The following is a 24,119-nucleotide window of genomic DNA, read 5'->3' as shown; positions in this document are numbered from 1 at the left end:
TCTAAGCCTATGATTAAAAGATTTCTTTAATTTTCAAGTCTCTCCGTGATGTGGACTCACACACAGACACAACTTAAGAGCCTGCTGGCCTTGCGTTGCAAGCTAACTGGTAGCTAGCGCCTCTGGCCGTGGAATGGCACACAACGGCGGGATGCATTCCAGCCACCGGAGGCTTTAAACGGATATATTATCGCAGCTCAAACATGTAGGCAAGTGTAGGCTTGAGAAAGTTGCTAGACGAAGTAGTATCCATTTACAACGGCTTGATTGCTTTTTTTTTTTTTTTTTAAACAAAGTTTCTTTTTATATACTCGGCAATTTTTGTAATCATTCAAATTCAGCTGGGTCGTTAATGACAATCTTCTCTGTGGTGTGTCAAGTTTACATGACATTTTAAGTCTCACTTTACAGAGCCTTTGTCTTCTAAGATATTTTAAGATAAGTTTTGCCTCGCCTCAAAGGAATAAAAAACTTAATTAAAAAATGAATGTACATCTGCGGTACCAGCCACGTACGTCATCAGCCAGTGTCTTGATCAACAGGTATGCATCATGGAGAATTTATTTTGAAAAGAAAAAAAAAAAAGTAAAGAAACAATTTTTCCCAGTTGTGAATGTTTCTTTCATTTACAAACCTTAGCCCAATCGCAAAAACTTATAGATTCTCTACATTATCATTCAGGCTTTACGTGCTGATAGTTGTACTCAATTGTATGTAGTCAGAAGATATTTTTACCCAGCATTAACGAGCTATTTCTTGCTCCTATAAAACGTGGGAGGCTTTAGTAGCTGGCACTCGCGTGTGAATTGGACCCTCAGAAAGTGAACGAGCTCGTCTATTGTCTCCAATGGCCTCTTGTTCCAAAAAAACAGCCACAGTGGGAATTTGACTTGCTCTGGGCTATGTACTTATGCACTTCCTAGCTTACTTTACAACATTCAGCCGGAAACACAATTAGCCCAATCAAAGTGAAAGGAGTGGGTAGTGTGCAGGGGGGGTTTTGCGGTGTTTTATGGACACGGGTGGTGGAATGGCAGCATTGTGACAGCGGAGGGTATTAGGTGATGGCCTGCAGCTTTTTTGATGGGAAAGAATCATGAGCTGGCATCTGACTCATGTTAAACAGTGGACGCGACACACAAAAATATATGGGCCTCCACAGCCTTGTTACGTGGATACATTAGCAGATTAGATTTTAAAGGGACGTGTTTAAAGGATGGCCAGTAAATACTGTTCAGCACTAATGCGCGCTCCGTGTTGAGGAACATTTTAAAAGGGCCGTTTTAAAAGCATGTTAATGGAAGTCTGTTAAAAGTGATGTTGGAAAGATTCATTACTGCTCCGCAAACTGCTGTGTGAGCTGATTTTGATTAATACAGTCACCATTGGAGATGCATCTATCGCTTTCCCACACCATTTCTTCTCATGGAATGCTCGCACATGTGCAACCTTTCACCTTGTATTGAAGGCACTTTCCAAGGCATTATGTATGCTCTAGGAACAATGACATCACTGCTTATTTTTGATATTGACACGTCTTCAGTATGATGACACACTTGCATAATCCATGTTTATCGGCGAGGAATCGTGTTTAAACTTAACAGCAATTCTAAGGAAATTTACCCTTTTCTGTATGTTGTGAAACGGTGTCTTATTCATTCATTCATTCATTCATTCATGAAAAGACCCTTTTATAACTTGTTGAACATGATTTGCAATAAACTGTTCTTCCAAGGACAGCGTTTAGTCTTGAGTGGGAAAGTGACCACGATCCTGTTGCCATTTTTTTCCCCACTGTCTCGGTTCAGCTTGGTTTGGGGCAGTCGGTTTTCTTCAAAATACTACCACGGGAAACTGCAAAAACCACAAGGCACCGAACGCATCTCTCAGAACGGGACACGCTAACAACCACAAGCGGTAAGGGACACATTTTATCCCAGAGTAGTTGTGTAAAAAAAAATGCCACTGCAGCAAGATGGAGACTGTGGAGTAGAATACTGCAGCACCCAGAGCTAAAACACACCAACAAAGTAAGCTAACGTTAGCATGTGGTTAATTTTGGCCTTTCCAGACATGCATCCTCAAACGTTGCAATGACGCAACCAACGAGCTGCAAGCAGTGGTTTCCATCACACATACTGTGTTGTATTGACCTGACATGCTTGGAGTCCTGGATGATCAGGTCCTACTTACTGTCAGTAAAATCCTGCATCTGGCCAGGTACTCAGTTGGTGACTTAAAAAACAAAACAAAATCAGGAAAAAAAAAACAAAAACAGATGCAGACCAGATTAAAGGCTGATTGCAACTAATATTAAAACTAAAAGGACCATAATAATGCTCTGATTCATAACAGGGGTTTCTCAATTTACGATGGAGTTCTGTTCCTTGGTGGCGATGACGCAGTCACACATTAGCCAATCACAGTGGTCGTTCACATTGGCCTGCCTTCTTCTTCTTTGGTGTTCGTCTTCTTTCTTCTGCTTTTGTTCTTTTGTCATCAATGTCACTTAGAAAACCAGCTCATTTGTGCATTATCGCCAACAACTGGGCTAAAGTGTGGAGCAGAAGGTGGTCAGCAACAAAAAAAATTGTGTTTACATATTTTTTGGGGGAAAAAAAGGGAAATTTACTGGTCGCACATGCGCAAATAGATGGAAATTTTACTCGTGCTGTCTCAGATTTTAGGGGGAAAATGCGACCATATAGGGGCTGTCTAAGAGACCTGAAAGTCATAATTACATAGTTACAATAAATATTTATATGTAAAAAGACTTAAATAAATAAATTACACACAAATTAAAAATCATAAGTAGGCCGGTAACGGAGCGGGCCTTGTTGTGACGATGTTCTTGCACCGCTGTTCACTGCGTGACGTTCGTAAACTCAAAATGTCCTATGTCCCTCCTTTGTAAACCGAGGACCCCCTGTTGTAAAGTCTTGCATCTGGTATCCAATGGGTGACCTGCAAAAAAAAGCGAGGGCCATTCTTTGTTTGAACTTTTTCAAAATGACCACAATCATCCTCTGAACGCGTCAATATAACGGGGCGAGGTGAGTCGCAAACATGCAATGGAAAAAGGGACATGAGTGTCTTAGTGCCATGGGCTGAGCCATTTAAAAAGTTCCAGAATCAGGAAATTCTTCAACACGACGTGTGTGTGTGTGTGTGGGTGTGGGTGTGGGTGTGGGTGTGGGTGTGTGTGTGTGTGTGTGTGTGTGTGTGTGTTGAAGTGGGGGTGTATGGCATGGCTGAGCTCACCCTCTGTTTCCAACCCTCTCAAAAAGTAGGCTCACTGGATGTCCATCGTCAGCAAATGCAAGGGGGTGCAGACAAAAGGTCCATTCTGGCAACAATAGGGGGCATTTAGACTGCCACATACCCCTGGTTATTCTGAGAGTGGGGTTGTCGGGCTGGGGGGCGGGGAGGCAAGAGAGCTGAGGGAACGAGAGGTGATAGCAGTGGGGGGGAGGGGGAGGGGTGGGGGTACTTCAATGGAAAAAACTGCTATCTATAGAAAAGGGTTAGTGGTGTCCAAAAGCTAAGCTTACCTATGGGCCAGGTCAGAGGTCAGGTACTAGAAACACAGAGCAATCCCTGTGGTAGACAGGATGGACAACATACTGTAGCTCTCTGAACACAACACCTGAACAGTCTGTTAAGCAGGGTAAAAGTTAGCATGTGCACGTGAGATGCATAGATAAGGGGGGTGGGTGGTAAGGAAGTAAGTGCAGTGCATCACGGAAAGTCCCTAGGCAGTTTAACTCTATACCCGCATTACTGACTGACAGTCCAAGGCCATTTTGAGTGCCAACTAATGAGTTTTATGTAAAAGAGATGTTTGAAAAACAGGACGTAGTTTAACTGCAGCGCTGATAGATGGATTGAAGATAAAGCTAATTTCTGGAAGTGTCTGGCAGCAAGATTCAGCTTTGTGCGCAGCATTCTGGATCAGCACGGTCTGATGATACAATGTACTAGTCCATACTGACAATTCAGGTTGAACACCTTTATGTGATCTGGATAGTGGACTCTCAAAGTTGGCAAACAGACATTCCAGTGGAAGTTGTTTTTCCAGCTCTCATACCAAAGGTTTTCCTTTTCAGGTTTCAAGCAGTACATTCACCTTCGAAACAGGTCTATCGCGATGAGGAGGTTTTATAGGGCCAAAGGGTATTTCTAGTACCTGGTCAACCAGGGCTTTAAAGAATCTATACCATATTAAAGATTTGTCCTTATCTTTGTAACATTAGAGAAAAGACAGACAAAAAATGTCATCTCACCCTTTATGTAGTGTAATACTCGATTGTCTCCACTTTGCTTTTTCTGACTTAGCCTCGATATCTGGGTTAACACAGAGCCTTGTATTCCCATTATAATCGGTTTAGAAGCCCAAACCGAATGAAAATGCTCCACATAAACATCGCAACCGGAATAAACTGGCCGAAAAATGAAATGGGTGAAATATTCCTTTTGCCAAACCGATCAGAAGTACTGTACATTTTTGTCATGGTAACAGTGAATCGGAATGGCGTCGGGCTGCGCTCTGTCTTAACGTAAATGCGTGGTGACATCGTCGTTTACACACTTGAAAACATGGTGGCTTCCTTCCACAGCTGGTCTGCCACGCAGATGTTTTTAACTACTTGAAAATAGCTTTCATCAAACCTTTAGAAAAGTGTAAAAACTACTGTGCTAAATAGATGACCGACCTCCATTTTGATAATCAGATTATGTTTACATCGATCTGCGGATGTCACACTTCTGTAGAACGGCTGTTCTAATTACATGTAGTGACCCATGTAAACACCAGATCGGAATAGATTACGTAACATGTAAATAGCTGACCAGAGATCTTCCACCGGAATGGGAAAAAGGTCTGCATCTAAAACCCGGCTAATGGGTTTTTACCCGCTGCATTCAGTCGGTAAATGCTGTAGATACATTTAAGGGTGTAACAATGATACATATCAGTGTGAATATATTTTCTAACCCGAACACCATGTAATATAAGCGGGAGTGTTCACAAAAAAGCTACTTTCTTCCATTTTCTTCTAATGGCTATGTCTTCCCCCATGTGCCCTCTCTTCCCTCCTTTCTCTGGTCCAAATCAAAGGCTAATACTCAAAACGCAATGAATGACACTGATCTTAATCTGTGAGGAGTAAGGGTAATTTAATGGGTGTGTATGTGTAAACAGAACGCAGAGAAGGTCTGTTTTTTTTTTTTTTAAAGAGAGAAAGAGGGAAGATGATCTGTAGCGGTGCACAAAGCGAGAGCATGAGCACCGGGAGCACTCCCCCTTTACAATTGGCCTTGAGGATCGTTAAGTGATTGTGTTACACAGAACAGGTGAACTGCGTCTCTCTCCGCCTCGTCTTTTATATTTCCCTCCCCATTATGATTTACAGGGCTATTCTTCTCGGCCGCCGCCACCCCGCCATAACTTGTGCTGTTCTTTTGAAGGGTGCCTGCTTGCTGCCATTGTACCACGTCAGCTTTGAAGTGCCCAGGTCTTAAATGAGGATGAGACAAGGCGGGTGAATTTCTACAGATGGCCTAAAAAAAAGGGGGCTCTTGTTTCTGGCAGGTGTCTTTTATAGAAGGGAGTGTGCAGGGCTGTTGTTTTGTTGGGGATCAGGTTCCAGGCAACTCCATCACCTGCTAATTGAATAACATCAGCTTGCCATCTGTGGAGATTTACCAGAGCTGACCTCAATGTACTGTTTAGATGACTGAGTGACCAACAATACGTGAAATGAATCACACAAATAAAGGATTGTCCTTAAGATGATACACTCAGCCTACTGTCCCGAGTTTATCAGTAACAGTTTGAGGTAGAGATGACAATAATAATCAGTTCATCGGTCATTGTGTTATGAAGCAATTCAGACAAATAGAGTGTACTACCTGGCTGCCATGAGACTCAAGTGACCATTACGCCCTTCTCATTCATCTTTAAAGTTAAGAGAGGGTTGAATGATTAAATATTTACAGTGGGTAGCACGGTGGTCTCGTGGCTAGCACTTCCTGCCCGAAGTTCAGGGCTTGACTCTCAGCTCCAGGCTTCCTCTGTGGAGTCGGTCTTCCTCACAACATTCCATGTTAAAACATGCATGTTAAGGTCATTGAAGATTCTAAAATATCCAGAGGTGTGAATGAGAGTGTGAATAGTTGTTTGTCTACAGTAGACACCTGATTCTTTAAAACAAAACTTCTTCCAGACTCTAATGATAAATAAAATATTTTTTGCACAGTCTCTCTGTGCAGTCCAGCACCAAATGGCCCGTGGACCTGTAACTGGTGGTTAGGGACTGCTGCACTATGGTGCTTAATTCTGACACCGGCTCCCTATCAGATACTTAATTCCGAAAACGCTACATTCCCAACACCAGAGGTGTACCAAGTCTGCAAGCGTGCCGTTTGAGCAAACTGAAGCTTCACTCTGTCCTCCTGCTGTGACATTTCAATTTGCCGACCTAGTTAAATAAGGTAGTTCAAGGACAGCGTTGTCAGCTGGAGCCCACTTCCACTCTTGTACACAGACTGAGTGCCTTCATGCGGAAGCTAATCACATCAGCTGTTATCTCTTCATTAACTCCAGTCTAAACAGTTCACCCTAGTTTAGCACGTCTGCGTGTCTGGGCGAAATTGAGAGTATACATAGAAAATTATGTGTTAACATTGGAATGAGGGCTGTTTGCGTGTTGTTTTGTTTTGTTTTCCCATTTCGAAGCCCGCTTAAGAATCGCAGCAGAGATAGCACCAACATGCCATCTGGGTCTGGCCCCAGGCGGGTCTTTTCAGCAGAGGGGGGCTGGGGAGGTTTGTTAGTAGAGGGTTACCGGACAGTACTGCAGATTCGGAGGTGGGGTTAGACCAAATACACCCCTCCTCCCGTCCATTGGTTTGCCTCGAGCTTGCGGTGTGATGGCGAGAGACTGAACACACAGCTGTCTTCGGCCATTATCAGTGATGGATGAAGCTGCATCAGAGCATCAATGGCATACCCCGCCGCTCTTTCCCTCCCTCCCTCCCTCCCTCCCTTCTGTGTCTGTGTATGTGTGTGTGTGTGTGTGTGTGTGTGTTATTTGTGCGACAGACAGAAGGGAATATGCCTAGTGACATAAATTAATCACTGCTGGCGATTTAAACGACAAGAGCAGAGGAACAAAAGAGGAAATGTGTGCGCAAGATGCCGCATGTAGTAAATCTTCCCGTTGTGCCATTGGATTTTGAGTGGGCGTTGTCTTATTAATGCAGCTGTCCTAACCGCCAACTTGTTTTAGCTTCCGGTGATAGCGCCACCTGTGATGTTCTTTGACAGGGTAGGATGTCTCGCTCAGTGGTGGTTACATTCACTAGATTTGATATGTAAATCGCTTTACATCATAATGAACTCGTTTGACGCAATCGGCAGAGGTGGCAAAAGTACTCACATTCTGTATGCAAGTAGAAGTTCCAAATACGGATTCAACTCCTGTACTTAAGTAAATGTAAAAAAAAAAAGTACCGACTGAAATGTACTTAAGAAACTAAAAAGTAAAACTGAGTTTTTAACGTCAATTGTAGCCAATACCTCTTTTATTAACTTAGCACCACAACAAAAGAACTGCACACAAAATAGTTCACCTCTTCTATGACACAGTATTTGTACATTACAAATCAACTGAAGTTGCTGCAGCTATTTAAATTTGTTTCAGTTCTACTTATTGAAATCCTCTTAGTAACGTTCTTATAAAATGACACGCACCCACGCGGAGGTCTTTTGTAGAAATCATGGCAAAAGAGCTCAACAGATGACTATTCCAATTAAGGATAGGAACAGTAATCAATTAGTCGATTCGTTGATCTGTGGAATTGATTGTTCATTAATCTTGAGGCAACTGACGCAAAATTGAGTGTGTTACCCGCAGAACTGACAATTCAGTCTTAACTAGTGTGCTGTCTAAAGAAGTCCATTATTAGTATTTTACATTCTCAAATACATAACAAACATACTATTTTTGAAACATATAATTAATTAATTGATAATTTTTCCCATGTTCAAGCAAGGATTTAGTCAAACCCATCCCTAATTTCCTTACATAAAAAAGTGTGACACATTTCTAAATCACTAAGAAATGTACAGTATATTTTTGCTCCAGGTCTCCCACTACAGTTTTAACACTCGTAAATCATCTCCATCGTAGACGCATCCAAGTAAACCAATATGAGTGGTGTCATGGCTGGTCAACCAATGATCGTTAAAGTACCAGTAGGTGATCTCGAATGTCGCCGAGGTGATGGCGGCTAATTAGCGACAGAAAAAAAGTGGATTTTGAAGCTGTCATCTTAGGGTCATCTTATTACTTTAATCTTGCCACCCCAAGTGACAAGATTGTAACTTCTCTTTTTGTGATGTTGATGTCCTACATGGATGTAGTGTTGATCGGTGGAAAATGCTGTCGGTTCCTGAGACATACAATAAAATGACAAAGTTTCATGTCAAAACCAAAATGGGAGTTGAGCGTTGGATCCATCAGTGGATGCCATCAAAAGCGTGTGTGATGGATGGGCTTTCCATAGGATTCAATGATGCCCTCCACTCCGACCAATTAAAGTAATCAGTGTCACGCCTGAGTTGATCTAAACCAGCATTGAGCCTTTCTTGAGTCGTTCAACCTTGTTGCCTGCGAACACCATTACCTTATTCTTCCAAACCATCGAGCCATTGTCCCCACAAATCAAATTCATCCATAATTAACCTTGTGTGTAATCCCGGGAGTTGGTTGATGGATGTCCGAAAAACTGACTTAATCCCTGACCAAGGGTTTTGCTGATTAGATTAGTGTGCACTTACTCATATTTGCAACAATGGCGTGGTCTGACTCAACAGCTGTCAAACACAAGAGATGGGCATAAGCCTGCCATTAAACATGCTAATATATATTTTATCCGCTTAGAAAAGGCGAATTAGGAATGTGAAGAGGCCACAGGCCGGTCCGGTCACTCGTCCTATTCGGCCCAATCTCATGTTGTCAGCACCGAAGGGTGAAGCGGACATAGACGTGTTTCTTAGCAATCTAATAAGACGCAGTCATTTGCATGTGTGTCAAGTCTGTGAGGCAGAAAAGCAGTAATGTTATTAAAACGAAGACTGGTGGTGGTGTCTACAGCACCCTGATCCATCACAGACAAGTGACAGCGGGCAGACAGGCCGGTAATGGAGTGGTCATGGACCACAGACTCATAAATATACGGCGGTTCGAGGAGAAGATGACATTAAACATAATATACATATTAAACAAACTATCAGATTCAGTCGTGACTTGACTTAGGAGTGCCACAACTTACCAGTTTTTCAAGTACGAGTCGTCACCCGGTTGTTTTTTTGCCTTTGCATGACGGGTCTAAATTTGAAGTGCAATCGAGCTTTTGATACACTGCCGCTCAAGTGAAGTGGGGGAAAAAATGGCGCAACTAAGGTACTGTAATGGCACAGTCACGATGTACTTGAACAGGACAAAACACCAATACGAAATGAGAACACTCGCAAGGAGCTGCTGTAGGCCACAACTCACCCCCGGACGCTCACACTGACTTAGGCCACACCGCTTAAAGGCAAACGTCCAACATAAAATTACTACAGTATGTACAGTAATCACACTTTATACAACCAGTTTATTTATTTACATTCTCTTACTGCCTAATACAGTAGAGTGCTGTTTATATTTAGTCACAACAGAGCAAAAAAAAAAAAAAAAGAAGCTTTTTGGAGGGCCTTCAAGGATTAAAGGCATTTCAATTCATTTCAGTGGGGAAAATGTACTTGATATCCACAGTTAAATTGTGTTACTAACTTTGTCATTACATACAGTGTTTAGATGATGCTCAGGAAAGTTGTTGCTTCTTCTTTTATGAGATCGTTTGTCTGAATGTTTTTAGCTTGCCCTGTTAAACCTGTTTTATGCGTTAGTTGCCTATCCTGACCAGGACACGCTTGTAAAAGAGATATTTAATCTCATTGAGGTTTTCGTGGCTAAATAAAGGTTAAATGGGGGAGGGAAAAAAAAACCCTCTAAAGTCAGTGTACAACTGTACATCATGGGCTCTATGAGAGACACAAGCAGTCAAATCAGTCTACCTAAAATGGGGACATTAGAGGATCCACTTTGTCCCACTCACACACATTGTGTTCCCAGTGATTATTTTTTATTTTTTTGGGAAGGTCCACACTTGCTACCTAGTGACCTGCCTGTCTCTCCTTGTCGCGGCTGCGTGCAGATGAGCGCTGCTCCAACTGATAGTGACGGGGGGTATTGAAAGGCGAGCAACCCCGCCGCTCGCCGCGCTCTACGATTCATTAACCCGATTTCCACTGGGCTCTGTCCCACATGTGTCAGCCAGGCGCCCGCTGAGGATTCTGCCGCCCTGGCCCGTCCTCGGCCCGCCATCAAACTGACAGATAACTGTCGGGAAGTGAGGTCGCAGACCTTTCATCATACGCTCTTTTACCCTCAAGTTTTCATTTATTCCTCTTTGGACATTTTGGCAATTAACAATTTTTCTGAATCATAACGATGAGCCTGTATCCAAAAACTTCACGGACCTTTAAGACCCTAGTGCGCTTGTTTACCCTTTAATTTGTGGACCGTTTCTATTAACTGTTATTTTTTTTAAGTGTATTATGGAATTCCGTCACCCTCTATTATAGAGGGCAATTAGTTACCAAATGTTAACATTGTAAAAAGGCCTTACCGTTGCCTCTACCTTCATACTTCCTGCTCCAGACATTATGCAAACCGTATCAGGGTGTGCACACTACGGATGAATGAACTGATGAACTGCAGTCAAGAAAGATATTCTACTCACTTTTAATTATGTTTCTGCTCATTTTTATTTGGGTGTTAATGAAACAAGCAAATGAGCTGCTATTTCGGAATCATAAATTGAACAACTGAGATGATCTGTATTTTATAAATGATCTCGCATGAACCCGTTATAGCCAGTATAAGTAATTTTGATTTTTCACGGTGGTTTCAAATGAAAGAATACAATTTTGAACGGGGGAGGGGGGCAAGAGCAAAAAAAATCAAAATCTAGTCAACCAGTCAAACTATTAAAAAAAAAAAATGAAAGCACACTTTTTGGCGTAATTTGGCTTTAAAGTTCCTCTCCAGTTCCCAGTTAACACCTGTTAATAATGTTAAATTGTTACTCAAAACATTATTAATGGTGATAATGTGATCCTTCGGTAGATTATTTCAGAGGTCAGCAACCATCCCAAATAGGATTGCGTTGAGCTCTAGAGCTTCCGCTGTTCATTCATCCTACCTTCTTGGGTGTGTAAAATATCACTCAAAGATGTGTTTTAGTGGATTTAGTTTTAATCAGATCTCTTGGAGGGTCAGGTCAACGGTCAGGCCTGTCCTAGTGATCAAACTCACAAGCGGAACTAAATGAGTATTAAAGCAATCGTGCATCACATGGGGGCATGAATGAAGACTGTCATCAACGTTCAGATCCACACACAATATACATTCTCCGCTACACTTTTCCGCTTTTTGTAATCTTGAAGGCCTACTGAAAATACCCACCTTAAAAAAAAATAAAATAAATAATAATACAACCGCAAACACATTGATTGGTATCAAGAACCACATGGGGAGTCCAGGTCTGTTCAAGCCCGAGGTGAAGGCGAACTGTCAACGCTCGGCACGTCTTTCATGGTGTTTTTACGTCACCGTGGGACAGTTTTCAAGGCAGCCATCCATCTAGCGCCGGATGGTTTAGTTTAGTCTCATTTGCTTTGAGTTTGTTGGACCAGAAAACCATTTGTTATGTGTTTCCTCTGGAACAGCACTCATGAATCAACCTTGATACATGTACACACATACAGAAGCAGCCAGTGATTACTCCAAATAAACACACACAATGGAGTGCTATTACACTTCCACAAAAAAAAAAACAAAAAAAACTCGCACACCAGATAATCTTCACGAGTGCTCTTATTAACTTATAGAAGAGCGTGTGTCACTGTCGATATGACCACTTTCTTAATGAGGCTGCCTGGATGCCTGAATCATGATGTTTACAAGAAAACGCTTTGTTTATATGCCGCCCTTTACTTGTAAGGCAGCAAGCATTTTGTACAGTTTAGTGCTGATAGTGTGTAACAGGCGACAGGAACAAACAAGGGGCCAGCTTGTTGCCATACTATAAGCAAGCAAAAGTTCATTTCTTTCACAGATTACTCGGTCAGAGCTGCAAATGTTCCTGGCCCAAATTGCTTCAGCAAGGGACGCACGTTCCCATAATCGAGCCAAATTTGAGCATTTTCATCCCTTTGAGATCAAAGTCAGCTCCATTTTTATGGTCACTAATCTCATGAAGGCTATAAACCCATATCAAAACTTCTTTCTGGTATCTCGGTCCATATTTTCTTGAAATCTTAGGTTGAATTTAAAAATTTTAAATTACCCATCTATGATGCTGGAACTGGACATTTTTCACTACAGCCATGCAAAGTCTGTGTGCAAACCATCCTCTGCGATGCACTTAAAAACAATTGTGAATACCGCTGTACATGCACCCTACAATCATAGCAGATGTTGTGCTTAAAATGCTCCACTGTGCCACAAATATGCAAACATTTGCCATCATTTTATAGCGGTACATGGGTTATTTTAGCATCATTTTTATGCACAAGTCTTTTTATTTCTTTTTTCTTTTTTTACAGCATACAGCGCATCACAGTCTGAATGGTAGAACATGCTTTGCAAGTTACTCACCATCTGTTTGTGGCATCATTTGGAAACAAATGATTATTGATTGTTCCATATCATTGTGGTTTTTGCACTTATATATGTATGTATGTATGTATGTATGTAATACCTGCTTATATTTAGAAAACAATGTAACTAATTTACTCTGGATAATCCGAAGAGCCTACATGTAGTGAATTAAAAAAAAAAAAAAATGGGGATTTTGCATTTTGGAATCTCATAAGAGGTGGAGTTTTTCATTGCGTCTGGTCAAATATTTTATTTTGTGTTTGCCTGCTAATATCCTAATGTCTGCCACGTAATGTTCCAGAGAAGCATGATCACCAACTATTCACAATGAGGTCCACGGAACCATCCGGTCTCAGCAGGCGTTGTACTCCTAGGTGTAATTTAAAAGCTATTCTCGTTGCTTCCGTTGTATTTTGATAAAACCTCGATTTTGTGGCTTTACCAAGAGCAAAATCTTTCCATCCTTCCTTTGACATTTCATGGTGGTAATAGCCACTTTGTTGTGGTTTATCACCGCATCTGTCTTCTCACTTATCACCGAACAACTTTACTAACAACTGTTTTCGCCTTAAAAATGAAACGATAATACAACGGAGAGAGTTTCGAATGGGAAGCAGTGCGGCGTGGCGATTGAGGTGACATTTAACACTGTAAACCAATGATTGGTTAATCATCCTTTCGTGCCTTCGGCAGTGTCCTGCGGCCGACGCCGAGTTCGGGCTCGGCAGTTGTCGGACGACATCTCGCATTTTGAGTTTGAGGCGCTGACAGACGCGTCGTCGGGACATTTGGCTCAGCGGGCCAGTTGCATGAGACAAAGGCTTCAAAGAGACATATCCTCCATAAGAGGGGCTTAAAGATAGACGCAGCAATGTCGTTCACAATCAGTACAGGCTGAGTCAGGGCTGCTGGTGAATGGACGTGCATTAGCATAGATATGCGTAGGTAAACTGTGCTGGGTGAATTTGTTTTTATAATTAGCACTTCACAGTGGCTTTTCCCGCCTCTTTCTTCCCATTGACGCTCTTCTCTCCCTTCACTAATCCCGTCCTAATCATCACCACTTTTTTTTTTTTTTTTTTATATCTCTCCCCGTCTTCTCCCCTTCCTGCCCCGCGCTCCCTCCGGTCGGGCTTTCTCTTTTTCCAGGCGCTGTGTTGTGCGTCCAAGGCCGTTTTCTTCCTCGGAGCACACTCTTGAAAGGCTATTCATGGATTCTTCAATGCAAGCCTATGACATTTGTCTGCAAGGGAAAGAGAGACAGAGAAAGACAAATAAGGCGAGGGAAAGGTATGCTGGGGTTGGGGGGGTGGGTGGGGGGGAGGGGCGTGCTACAGTACCATCTGTATGCAAATGTCCTCAGACTTGGTAAACTTTGATCAAACACTCAGGCCTCTCTCTCTCGCTCTCCTCTTTTTTTTTTTTTTCTCGTAGGCCCACCACCCCTTCCCTGTCCACTATATGTGCTCTGCAATTACTGTAAGCTTGCGTCTCTTTGTCAACGACTCCATGTTATGCTGCTTTGGCACAGGACTCCCTTGAAGAACTGACCCCTCATCCCCTGCCCACACACATCCATGTTTTCTACCCTCCCGCAAATGCCCCTCACACACGCAGAGTCTCTGAGCACCTGCGACCACACTGGACCCCTCAACAGATGGTGACACCCCCTCCTCTCACACATACAACGTCGCAGGGCTCTTGGCAATGGGTGACGGGCATGCCTTTGTGCAGAGGTTGGGCACATTACGCACACACAGACACACGCACTTGTGTACCCACATACAGCAGCCATTGTTTGCTCCATATGGGGAGGTTAACATGTTGAATACAGATCGGGTGTCCAACAGGACAATAGAGGTGTTGTCTCAAGCCTCGTCATCGGATGTGAGGAAACAAAACAAAAACACACCGCCTTATCTTCCGTACAGCTTTAATGTACGCCAGTCAAGAGATTTGTAAGCCCATTAAGAAGTGGGCTTGCGTGCGCGGGCGCGTGTGTGCGTGTGTATCTGTCGACTGTCTAACCAGCCAACCAGCCACTCAGTACAGGCAGGATAAGGGGTGTTAATCAGGGAAAAGCCATTGCCATATGTTTGTTTAACTCTGCGAAATAAGCCTTGTTTCAGACGACGCATAGTGTGTGCGTTTGGAGGGAAAGACGAAGGCTGTGTGTGAGCAGACTTATGAGATGTGCTGAGGTTAAAAGATTGAATGGAACACCCTCGATTGGTGCTCCCGAGCTGATGACCTTTTAAAGATTACCAAAGGTGTTTTGCGAACTTATTGGAGTACAGCTGCTCTTCAAACACTTGGTGGTGGTGAATCAGGTAGAAAAGACAACCAGCCTGTATATCGGACTGAGTGTGTTCTGTTGGGCAAACAAACCAGAATTTTGTGATGAGTCACGCAGTGGTCACCCGTCCCAAGGATTCTTCTCCCAACCAACCAAGCCACTTCTGACACCACCCAATGTTCAAAACCTCTACTCTGACCATGAACTTTTTTTGTGATTCGCCCATTTTTGGGGTCCCAGGGGTCATTCCAAGTGGGCACGCCACAGATGACCAGCCCAACAGGCTACGCATCCATGATAATCCCGCTTCTGACACCATTTGTTACCTCCAGATGTAATCCAGAAAGCCTGTAGATTGATGCGAAATAACTAGTGATGATGTCACACTCCCTCATACCCATCAAAACACCAGTGGAAGTTGTTATAAAGTCGCTGAAACTCAAACATTTCTTCCATTGTTACTCCCTGTTGGTGACCCCATACGTTTCACCACAGATGTTTATGTCACAATTATTGTGGAAAAGCGCCATTTTTATTCACCCTTTATTTTTCCGGGGATGTTATTGTCCATGAATTTGTTTTCATCCGGTAACCTAGTAGGATAAGCCATCAGGCAGATGGCGAGGGAGGAGGAGACGTGGAGGGGAGGTCTCCCGCGAGAGAAGGCGCACACACTTTGAAAAGACACCAGACTCCTGTAGCGTCCGCACACATGCAGACACCAGACCCCTGTTACGTAATCCACCAGTTGCACTCCCCCGCGGAGAGGTTCAGTCTGGAGCTGTCTCAAGTCCAAAACAAAGTCATCCTTCTTCAAGTTGCGTCTTACGTCCTGAGCATACCTCTGGATGCCTTGGAGCCTGTGGCTGAATGTGGACTTAAAGAGTCAGCTAATATTGTTTGAACAGGAAGGAGAAAGTCACCCTCTCAGGCCGTCCCCTTGCTTTCTTCGCTAAAAAGGATTAATCAAAGTCATCGGTGATGTGTGTGTTTTTTTTATGGCTTTTAATTCCCTCCTCGCTTCGACTCCTTTTCTCTTCGCCCTTATGCGAGCACCCTGTCCCGCTGAATGGCGACTCAGACCGTGGCAACAGATTTCTCTTTCAGCCATCTCCAGAGAACGCCCGGCCCGGCCCCTGATTGGCACATATTTGGGCTCAAGCCCGGCAATGGAGGCGGCGAGGGGAGGAGGGAGGAGGAAGAGGGGAGGAGGCCAGAGCCATGTGGCTGATGTTGGTAAACAGTATCCAGGCTTGTCCTGGCATTGTGGCCGCCGGCGAGCAAGGTCGAGGGTATCTGGCACCCGGGGGCCACACACAGACCAGGAGGTGGCGGCGATCGGCGGGGGTGTTGTACAATAGGTAGACACACACATTTGCATTCATGCACACAGGCAGAAATACACAAATAAAAGACTCACTCTCTGTGTCTGCCACTCAGCAGCTGCTCTAGTTTCCATGGCGACAGCCCGAACAATGTACGAAGTGAGCGTGTGTGTGTGTGTGTGTTTCAACGCACTTGAAGTGTGTGTAGGTGGCTTTGAGCGGATACAGGGGAAGAGCATCAAGAACTCTTGATTTCTTTGTCAGGATGAGCAAGACAACAAATAGGGAAATAGTCAAAATAAATACAGGGAGGTGTGTGACGAGGGGAAAGTGGTAGGTAAAAGAGTCGCAACAGCCAAGATGTCGGTTTAATGATGTCTATTTATTTGTCAAAATGAGGTATTTCAAAGTGCTATGAGTTGCAGCACTAATAAATGTACATTTTAAAAATCGGGAGGGGGGGGGGGGAAAACATCTCATATCCATATACCCAATTCTATGCACCCGATAGTTACAAATATAAACAAAAGAGAGGGAGGGAAAAAAAGAATAAAAAGTACATGTGGATAGAACACATTTGCTGTACAAAAGTTTGAGATTGAAGATGAAAAAAGATAAGTGATATCTACCGAGAACTCATTTTCATACGAAAATATAAGTATCAAATTTAGTATGTATCAGGTTCACACTAAAAAGCGTCAAAGGTCTGTAGAATTAGTAAAATTATACAAAGAAAAAAAGAGGGAGGAATAAAAGCAATATATCGTTATATTACAAAGTTCATGACTCTCAAAAATGGAGGCCTTTACAGTACTTTTTAAAGGTATATAAACTTCCAGTCTAGTTATTATTGGCAGCTTCCTGACATGTATATATTTATATAAAAAACCAAGGACAAAATGTTTTACAAAACAAGGCAGATCTGAGTGTATTTTTGTCTGTACACTGTTTTTGACGGTGGATGTAAAAAAAAAAAAAAAAAATAAAAAAAAATCTATGCACCCATGTTCCAATGCAAGATTTTTGTGATGGAAAGAAATCAGACTACGTTAAATCATTTCAAAACCTTTTCCAAAATTAATGTAAACTATAACATGCACAACTCAATTGGGGGAGGGGGGATCTTTTAAGCAGGGGAAAAAAAATCTGTACAATAACCTGGTTGCATAAATATGCACACCCTCAAACTAACACATTGTTGGAGCACCTCAGCCTCCTTACTCCTTCTTTTTAGGAAGGAGTCTATTAATGTGGCAAAATATGCCCATTCTCCTTGTCAAAAACCTTCCAAATCTGTCAGATTGCGAGGGCATCTCCTGGGCAAGGATGGCCCTCTTCAGATGTTTGATCGAATTCAGATCTGGACTCTGGGTGGGCCATTTCAACACCTGCTTCTTCCAGTGAAGCCATTCTTTTGTTGATTTGGATGTGTAGTTTGCGTCATTGTCATGCTGAAAGATGAAGTTCCTCTTCAGCTACAGCTTACTAGCAGAAGCCTCAAGGTTTTGTTCCATCACTGTCTGGCATTTAGATCGATTCATGAAACTCTCCATCATGTCTAAGGCTCCAGTTGCAACTGAAGAAAAACGGTGTTAAGCAGTGTCATGTTTGTGCCAGACAGACCTTTGGAAATCATGGCTAAAAGTGAAACCTTGGTTTCATCTGACCATAACATGGTTTCCCACATTTGGAGAGTTCAAGCGTTTTTGCTACATTTTATCAGCCTGACCAGTCTTTTCATCTATTTTGGAGAGATGTTTAGTTCTTGGTAATGTTGTGGTCTTTCATGGTATATTTAATGCCTTTGCAATTCTTTTGGACCCTTCTTGTGACTGATAACTTAAATGATTTCCCTCCAACGCTGCGCATGCTCTCTGCAGACATGACTACAAAAATGTCCTGAAAAGCCTGCTAGAACAGCTCAACTTTATTTGGAGTTAATCAGAGGCACTTCAAATGGTGGCAGGTGTGTGCTGACCCCTACTTAACATGAGTTTAAATGGGATTGTTTAATCCTGAACACAGCCACATTCCCAGTTTAAAGGGTGTGCACACTTGTGCAAACACATCTCGGTTTTTTTCATTGCATTGCACAGGTTATAGGTCACAATAATGATGGAAAAGGTTATGCAAAGGTTTATCTTGATCTCGTTTTTTTTTTTTTTTTTTTTTTCTATTACAAAAACCTGGCATTTGAACACAGGTCTGTATCCACTGTATATACAAAAGTGTCGGCTAGGAAGGTGCACAGGTATACATCCATTTACTTGGCTGGCGCACCAGTGTGATCGAGGAGTGAGGGGAGAAAGAAAACCTGTAGTGGCATCATCGCTTGTGTCTATATAGTCTTTGTTTTTCTATTTCTTATAAATTTGTCCGCTTTTGCAGTGGTGAAGGCAAAGTTAGAGGTGTGCACGAATTCTAAGTTAAGTCGAGCGCTCGGAGCAAAGTGCCCTCCAACACCGGTCCCGGTAGGAATCCCACTGAATTCCAGGCTGGTGTCACAGTGAGTACAGAAAAAAAAAATGCTTATAATACAAATTAATACCAAAACATGATATAAAAAAAGCCTCTTATTTCCTCATTCTTTATCGTTCCTCAATGTGACTGGACTGAAAAAGTAAATCCTAAACATTCTTAATGTCAACAAATGTGCAAAAAAAGTGGCGGCAGTGAAAGTCCGAAGATCCCTCCAGTAAGCATCGGCCCCTCTCCCTCACGTTAGTGTGTGACGAGTCGTCCTCCGAGATGTTTTTGTACATGCGGGCCTGTGTGTCTGTGCTTAATAGGTGTATAGGCCAACTCAATGTTTACCCATACAGACTGGGTTGATGAGGAGGTTTTCGGTAGAGGTGGTGGCGGCCGGGCGTCGTCCCGGGAACGTGTGTGAGTGTTTTGGGCGGCGACGCGTCAGCGAGTCCTCGCCTGCTCCAGTCGGCGCATCAGTTGCTGCCGACGGGCCTGCAGCCTGACCTTCTCCTGTTGGAGCCGCCGTTCCTCCCTGTCCAGGGAGCTCACGTACTCTGTGGCCTTCTTCAGGATCAGCACCTTGGCCGCCTTCTCGTTGTGCGCCAGCTCGGGCACGTGGTCGCGCAGCGTCAGGAAGCTGGAGCGCAGGTCGTTGCGGCGCTGACGCTCCAAGATGTTGTGGTTGCGCCGGCGCTCGCTGTCCTCCGAGTCGGAGCCGCCCCTCGGGCTGCTGTCCCCGCTGTAGCTGCGCTTGCTGCGCGGGCCCGACGCGACGGAGCCGCACGACGAGGACGAGGAGGCGGTTCTGGTCGGGGGTCGGGGGGCGTCAGACGTCCTCTGCTTCTTCGGAGGCGGCGCCGGGTCGTCGTCTGACGTGTACGGCGAGGGTGCGGCGTAGTTGTGTTGATGCTGGTGCACCGAGCTCCTCTTCAGGATGAGCTCCTGGGGCGCTCGACTGACGAAGCGACCCGCCGCGCCGGACCCCGAGGCGGCGCCCCTCTGGTCTTGACTTCTGGAGGCCACAGCTGACGCTTTGCTGATTGTGGAACGCCTCTTTTCTACTGTAACCACGTCAATCTCCTCCTCTTCCTCCTCGTCGTCATCATCATCATCCTCTTCTTCATCATCATCATCATCATCCTCCTCCTCCTCCTCCTCCTCGTCTTCTTCTGGGAAAGTAAAACAGAATGTGCATGAGATAATCTGTCACAATGTTATGTATGTACCAGCTGGTGACAGGTATGCATGGGTGCGCGTCTTATGCGAGACCAATAAACGGAGTGTTGCTCAATGCTGTTTGCATAAACAGAAGCGCCTTAATGCTTAGTGTCAGTCACTGCTCGGCTAATCTGCCGCGCAGGCGTTGACACGTCCAGTCTCACTGCTGAGCAGGCAAGTTGGCTCTCTGCCTTAGCAACATCTAATCTGCTTCGTCCGGGTGGGACGAGTGAGAAGTCGCCCGCCATCTCTCCCATGGCGAGGAAGCAGCAGTCGGGCACTGACTTTGACCTTGGATGAAGATGGACCCCTCGTCTTTAAAATAAGCCGTTCTACCTGACGCTGTAAACGAAGTGTCCAATGATTACATGCTGGAACTCTGCGGATGAGTGGCAAACATCCTCAACAAGAACCCTTTCAAATTTGGTGAATATCCCTGAAGCGGTGCGCGTGCTAGAGCTTCTTTTGGCTTTTGCCGTTACAGTCCACTTGTAGCAGGGCCAGGTGGTGCAGTGACCAAGAAGATCCAGCAGATGGGGTTGCACCTACAAGCTTTCGAGAGATATTTTAAGGATTGTTTGGCTTGTTAAGGACTAGAAGCGTGACTTTTTTTTATTTTGTATATATATATTTTTTTGCATTGTCTCTTATTGACTGTGTGAATCTTACGGACACGACGTGCGTGCGGCGGTGGCGGCAATCGGATCGCCACACTTTTAAGCCCCCGCCCACTCCCACTCCGCTACCCCACCCCCGGTTTGGAGGGCCGCCAGGCAGACAGCTGTCGAGATGGAGCGCTCGTTCAAAGCTGTCAGCCCCCTTAAAAAAACCAAAACAAAAAAAAGAGAGAGGGCCCTCCTCTGCCTTGTGTGCGGCGGAGGCGGCCTTTTGGCGAGGCTGCCATGAGCGTACGCTCCTTGCCAAGCTCGGGGGCTCTTTGTGCTCCTGTTTGTTTAAGGTATTCGTAAATGGATAAATGCTCGCCCCCGATCTCCCACTTCCTCTCCCTCCATAACAGTGGAGCCTCGACGTGTTTTTCTTGTAGTCCAAGAGGCAAACCCTTAGCTGATGACATCATCATGTTTGTGGCACATGATGTGTCCGATAAGTGGCAATGTGCACACAAATGCGATCGTGATGTAAATCCCACTCAAGACCCAATGCAGGCACTTGATCACCTCTTTTGTTGCCATTTTTAAACCCTGTTCAGCGTTTAGAAATTCGGCAGATGAATATGTGTTTTGTTTTATGCCCCCCCCCCCCCCCCCCCCCCAACCACATGCCAACTGGGCACACAGGCAAAAACAATGACCTATTTTGCCGCCATCTGCCGGAAGGAGATGCGTCTGCTCGCATCAAGGCAGTTCCCAGTTGACTGTGTCACTTCACCAGAGTGCGTGTGTAGTAATCCGATTGCGGGCCAGTCATATGAACAAGTCATTCCAGGGTTCGCACAGTGCGCTTTTGTTATTGTTGCGTTAGGCCGTCACTCGCGTTAGACAAAAGACATTTTGTTCGCATGCGGTCTTTATTCTTACCGGAGTCGCTGTGGGCGCTCCCGTGGGTCGTGGACGCGCTCAAGCCGGCGTTCGAGTCCCCGCTGCCGCTCTTCTTGTTCACGGGGAAGGGGAACACCACAGCGGGGTCCACGCACTCCGACGCCGCGTTGCGGCTCACCGCCTCGGGCGCTTTTACGCACACGTCCCGCCTCCCGGCAGCAGCGGCCACCGCGGTCGCCGTCGTCGCGGGAGCCGGAGCGGTCACCGTGGCCGTGGCACTCGTAATAGCCTTGCCCAGTTTCTCCGTGACCGCCCTCTCCAGCTTCTCCCTGGCCGAGAATCCACTCCACATACAGTCCTGCAGGATGATGCTGTTTGGGTTTGTATCCAAAGCGGAACCGAACAGATCCAAATCGTCGGACGCCCCCCAGATATCGTCTTCGGGCAGGAGCAGCAGCTCCGAGGCCCAGTCCAGCGGGTCCCCCAAGCCGAAGCCCAGGAGGTCCGCCTCCGGGGGGGCCGCCGCCGGCTCCCCGGGTAGCGCGGCTCGGCTCGGGGAAAGGGGCGGAGTGGGCAGCAACTCGAATTTCTTCCAGATGTCCTCCCCCGGTGGCGCGGAGTCGGGACCGCAGAAGTAGAAGTCGTCCTCATCCGGGTAGAAGCACGGTTGTAAAGAGTCAAACTCCATGTCAGAGTTTTTGCTTACGACCGCCGGCATCCTTTCCCACGCTTCAGAAACCTGGCGTGGAACGACAAAGGGGGGGGGGGGGGGGGGGGGAAAGGAGAGAGAGAGAAAAGAAAAAACACATGAAGCTCCTTGTTCTATCTGAAGACACACGCGTTGAGTCAAAGCCCACACGCAGACACGCAAGTCTGCCTCCACACTGCATTCCACGCTCACTCCTGCGTGACTTTTTTGAAAAAAAAAAATCGCACACCCTCCCACTCCGTGCGTGAAATGTGCCACCCGTGCGCAAAAGCTGCAAGTTTGCAAATGACAGCGCACGCATTCGACACGAGATGGGAGGAGGTGGCTGGACGCTTACCTTATCCTGACTTGTGCTTGTTCACGCGTGGACCAGTTGGTCTCGACAGTGGCAGTCAGCAGGAGCGGCACAGACACCAGATGTGGAGCAGTCATCGACGTGGGGAGCACGGGCAGTCCTCTGACACGCACCGTGGCGGGCTGCACTGTTTTACACTCGCGAGGCAGCCAGGCAAAGGCGGGCTTGGCTCCTCCCACTCACCGTGGCCGGAGGAGGAGTGGGTGGGTGGGGTGTTATGGTTGTGGATCGTCAGCCTCTCTTTCTCTCAAGGTGAACGGAGATAAACATTAAAAACGAGACATCAAGAAAAGAGTGGAAAAAGGACTGCGACAAAACAAAAGGCTGATGGAATCAAATTGTCACTGTTTATACTATAGTAGTTATTATAAAACTATATGCATTCTTTTTTATGATTACCTTCCTTTTATTATTAAAATGCACATTTCATTAAAAAATAATATATATATTTATATCTATTTTATATCCTTTCCTCTTCCCTCCCAATGTGTATTTATGGCAAATATAGACTTGACATGACCGGTTTAAAAGCATTTCTAATGCTCATCTGTGCTCTCGTGCGCATCACATTTGCACCAAATGGCTTACAGTAATGTTTCCCTCCCATTTGTGAGAGCCATACAGTCTTGTATTTTCTTTTGTCTGAGGGTCAGCAGCCTTACTGGTTGCGGTTATTTAAGGCTGACTGCGCCCTCTCACGGTTACTTTTGTAAAGGCAGGCAAAATGAGCATCCCAGATGTTTTGTTTTTTTTTAACAAAAATGAGTTACATTTGGTGATGAAATGACCAACTTTCTTTCTTTTCTTTAAGGCAGTGATTCCCACTGCTCTGCGACACATCAGAGAGATCATCATATCCAAATATATCTAAAACTGCAGTTTTATATTGAGCTTTATTGCACACTTCAACTATTTACAGGAGTTTTCAGTGGGGTTGATAAGCTTACATCAAAGACAGAAAGATATTTAGATGTCAGACTCAACTTTGTCCAATGCTCAGCATACAACTAATAATATTTCTATCTAACAGCACACGTAACAAACACTCAAGGAATAAAAGTCATCACATACCAGTGCCAGTGGCGTCTCAAAGCCTTAGTTTACCTCCCACAATTTCAGTAGTCCTTGCATCACTCTTTTGTAATGGATTTCTTGGATATATACACGGTGTGTATATATATATATATATATATTACAGATGAGCAGCTCTTTTATCCTTTACTTAGATGTGTCATTGCTTGGCTTTGTGACATCATTGTTGTTCATCAAAGATCATTTGACGACAAATCATTTCAGTTGTTTTTGACATAACAACAATGACTAATGTTAAGACTGTGCTAATTCCACTCTGCCCATTATTATTATTTTTAAATGAATAAAAATGCTAAGAATGTGAAGTTCCATATTTTGCAATCTGTGATTGCACTGCTTTTACTGATGTTTTTGGTTTCTGCAGGGGTATTATTTCAGAA

At 44.6% G+C, this 24,119-nt stretch overlaps 2 protein-coding genes across 3 annotated transcripts in view; one reads left to right on the top strand and one right to left on the bottom strand.

Moving 5' to 3' along the window:
• Nucleotides 1-24,119, top strand: part of LOC133468740 (protein eva-1 homolog A) — a 258,339-nt gene that overhangs the window by 88,421 nt on the left and 145,799 nt on the right. The window lies entirely within an intron of this gene.
• mycn (MYCN proto-oncogene, bHLH transcription factor) lies at nucleotides 16,761-22,786 on the bottom strand. Of its 2 annotated transcripts, none has more exons than XM_061754525.1 (3): nucleotides 22,630-22,786; nucleotides 21,623-22,322; nucleotides 16,761-20,035 (listed from the first exon to the last, which is right to left on the bottom strand). In XM_061754525.1, the coding sequence occupies exons 2-3, from the start codon at nucleotides 22,299-22,301 to the stop codon at nucleotides 19,308-19,310; spliced, it is 1,407 nt and encodes a 468-aa protein (XP_061610509.1). In that variant the 5' UTR covers nucleotides 22,302-22,322; nucleotides 22,630-22,786; the 3' UTR covers nucleotides 16,761-19,307. The 2 variants fall into 2 exon arrangements, with proteins under 2 accessions (XP_061610509.1, XP_061610510.1); XM_061754526.1 differs by having other exon boundaries at nucleotides 16,761-20,032.

This window comes from Phyllopteryx taeniolatus, chromosome 18, assembly GCF_024500385.1.
Source record: "Phyllopteryx taeniolatus isolate TA_2022b chromosome 18, UOR_Ptae_1.2, whole genome shotgun sequence".
Taxonomy (NCBI): domain Eukaryota; kingdom Metazoa; phylum Chordata; class Actinopteri; order Syngnathiformes; family Syngnathidae; genus Phyllopteryx; species Phyllopteryx taeniolatus.
Note: the sequence above shows the minus strand (reverse complement) of the source record. Positions and strands in the feature narration are given on the sequence as shown.

Coding starts and splice junctions, on each gene's coding strand:
- mycn (XM_061754525.1), bottom strand. CDS start 22,301: ATGCCGGCGGTCGTAAGCAAAAACTCTGACATGGAGTTTGACTCTTTA. Junction 20,036..21,622: donor GAGCGCCCACAGCGACTCCG/GTAAGAATAAAG, acceptor TTACTTTCCCAG/AAGAAGACGAGGAGGAGGAG.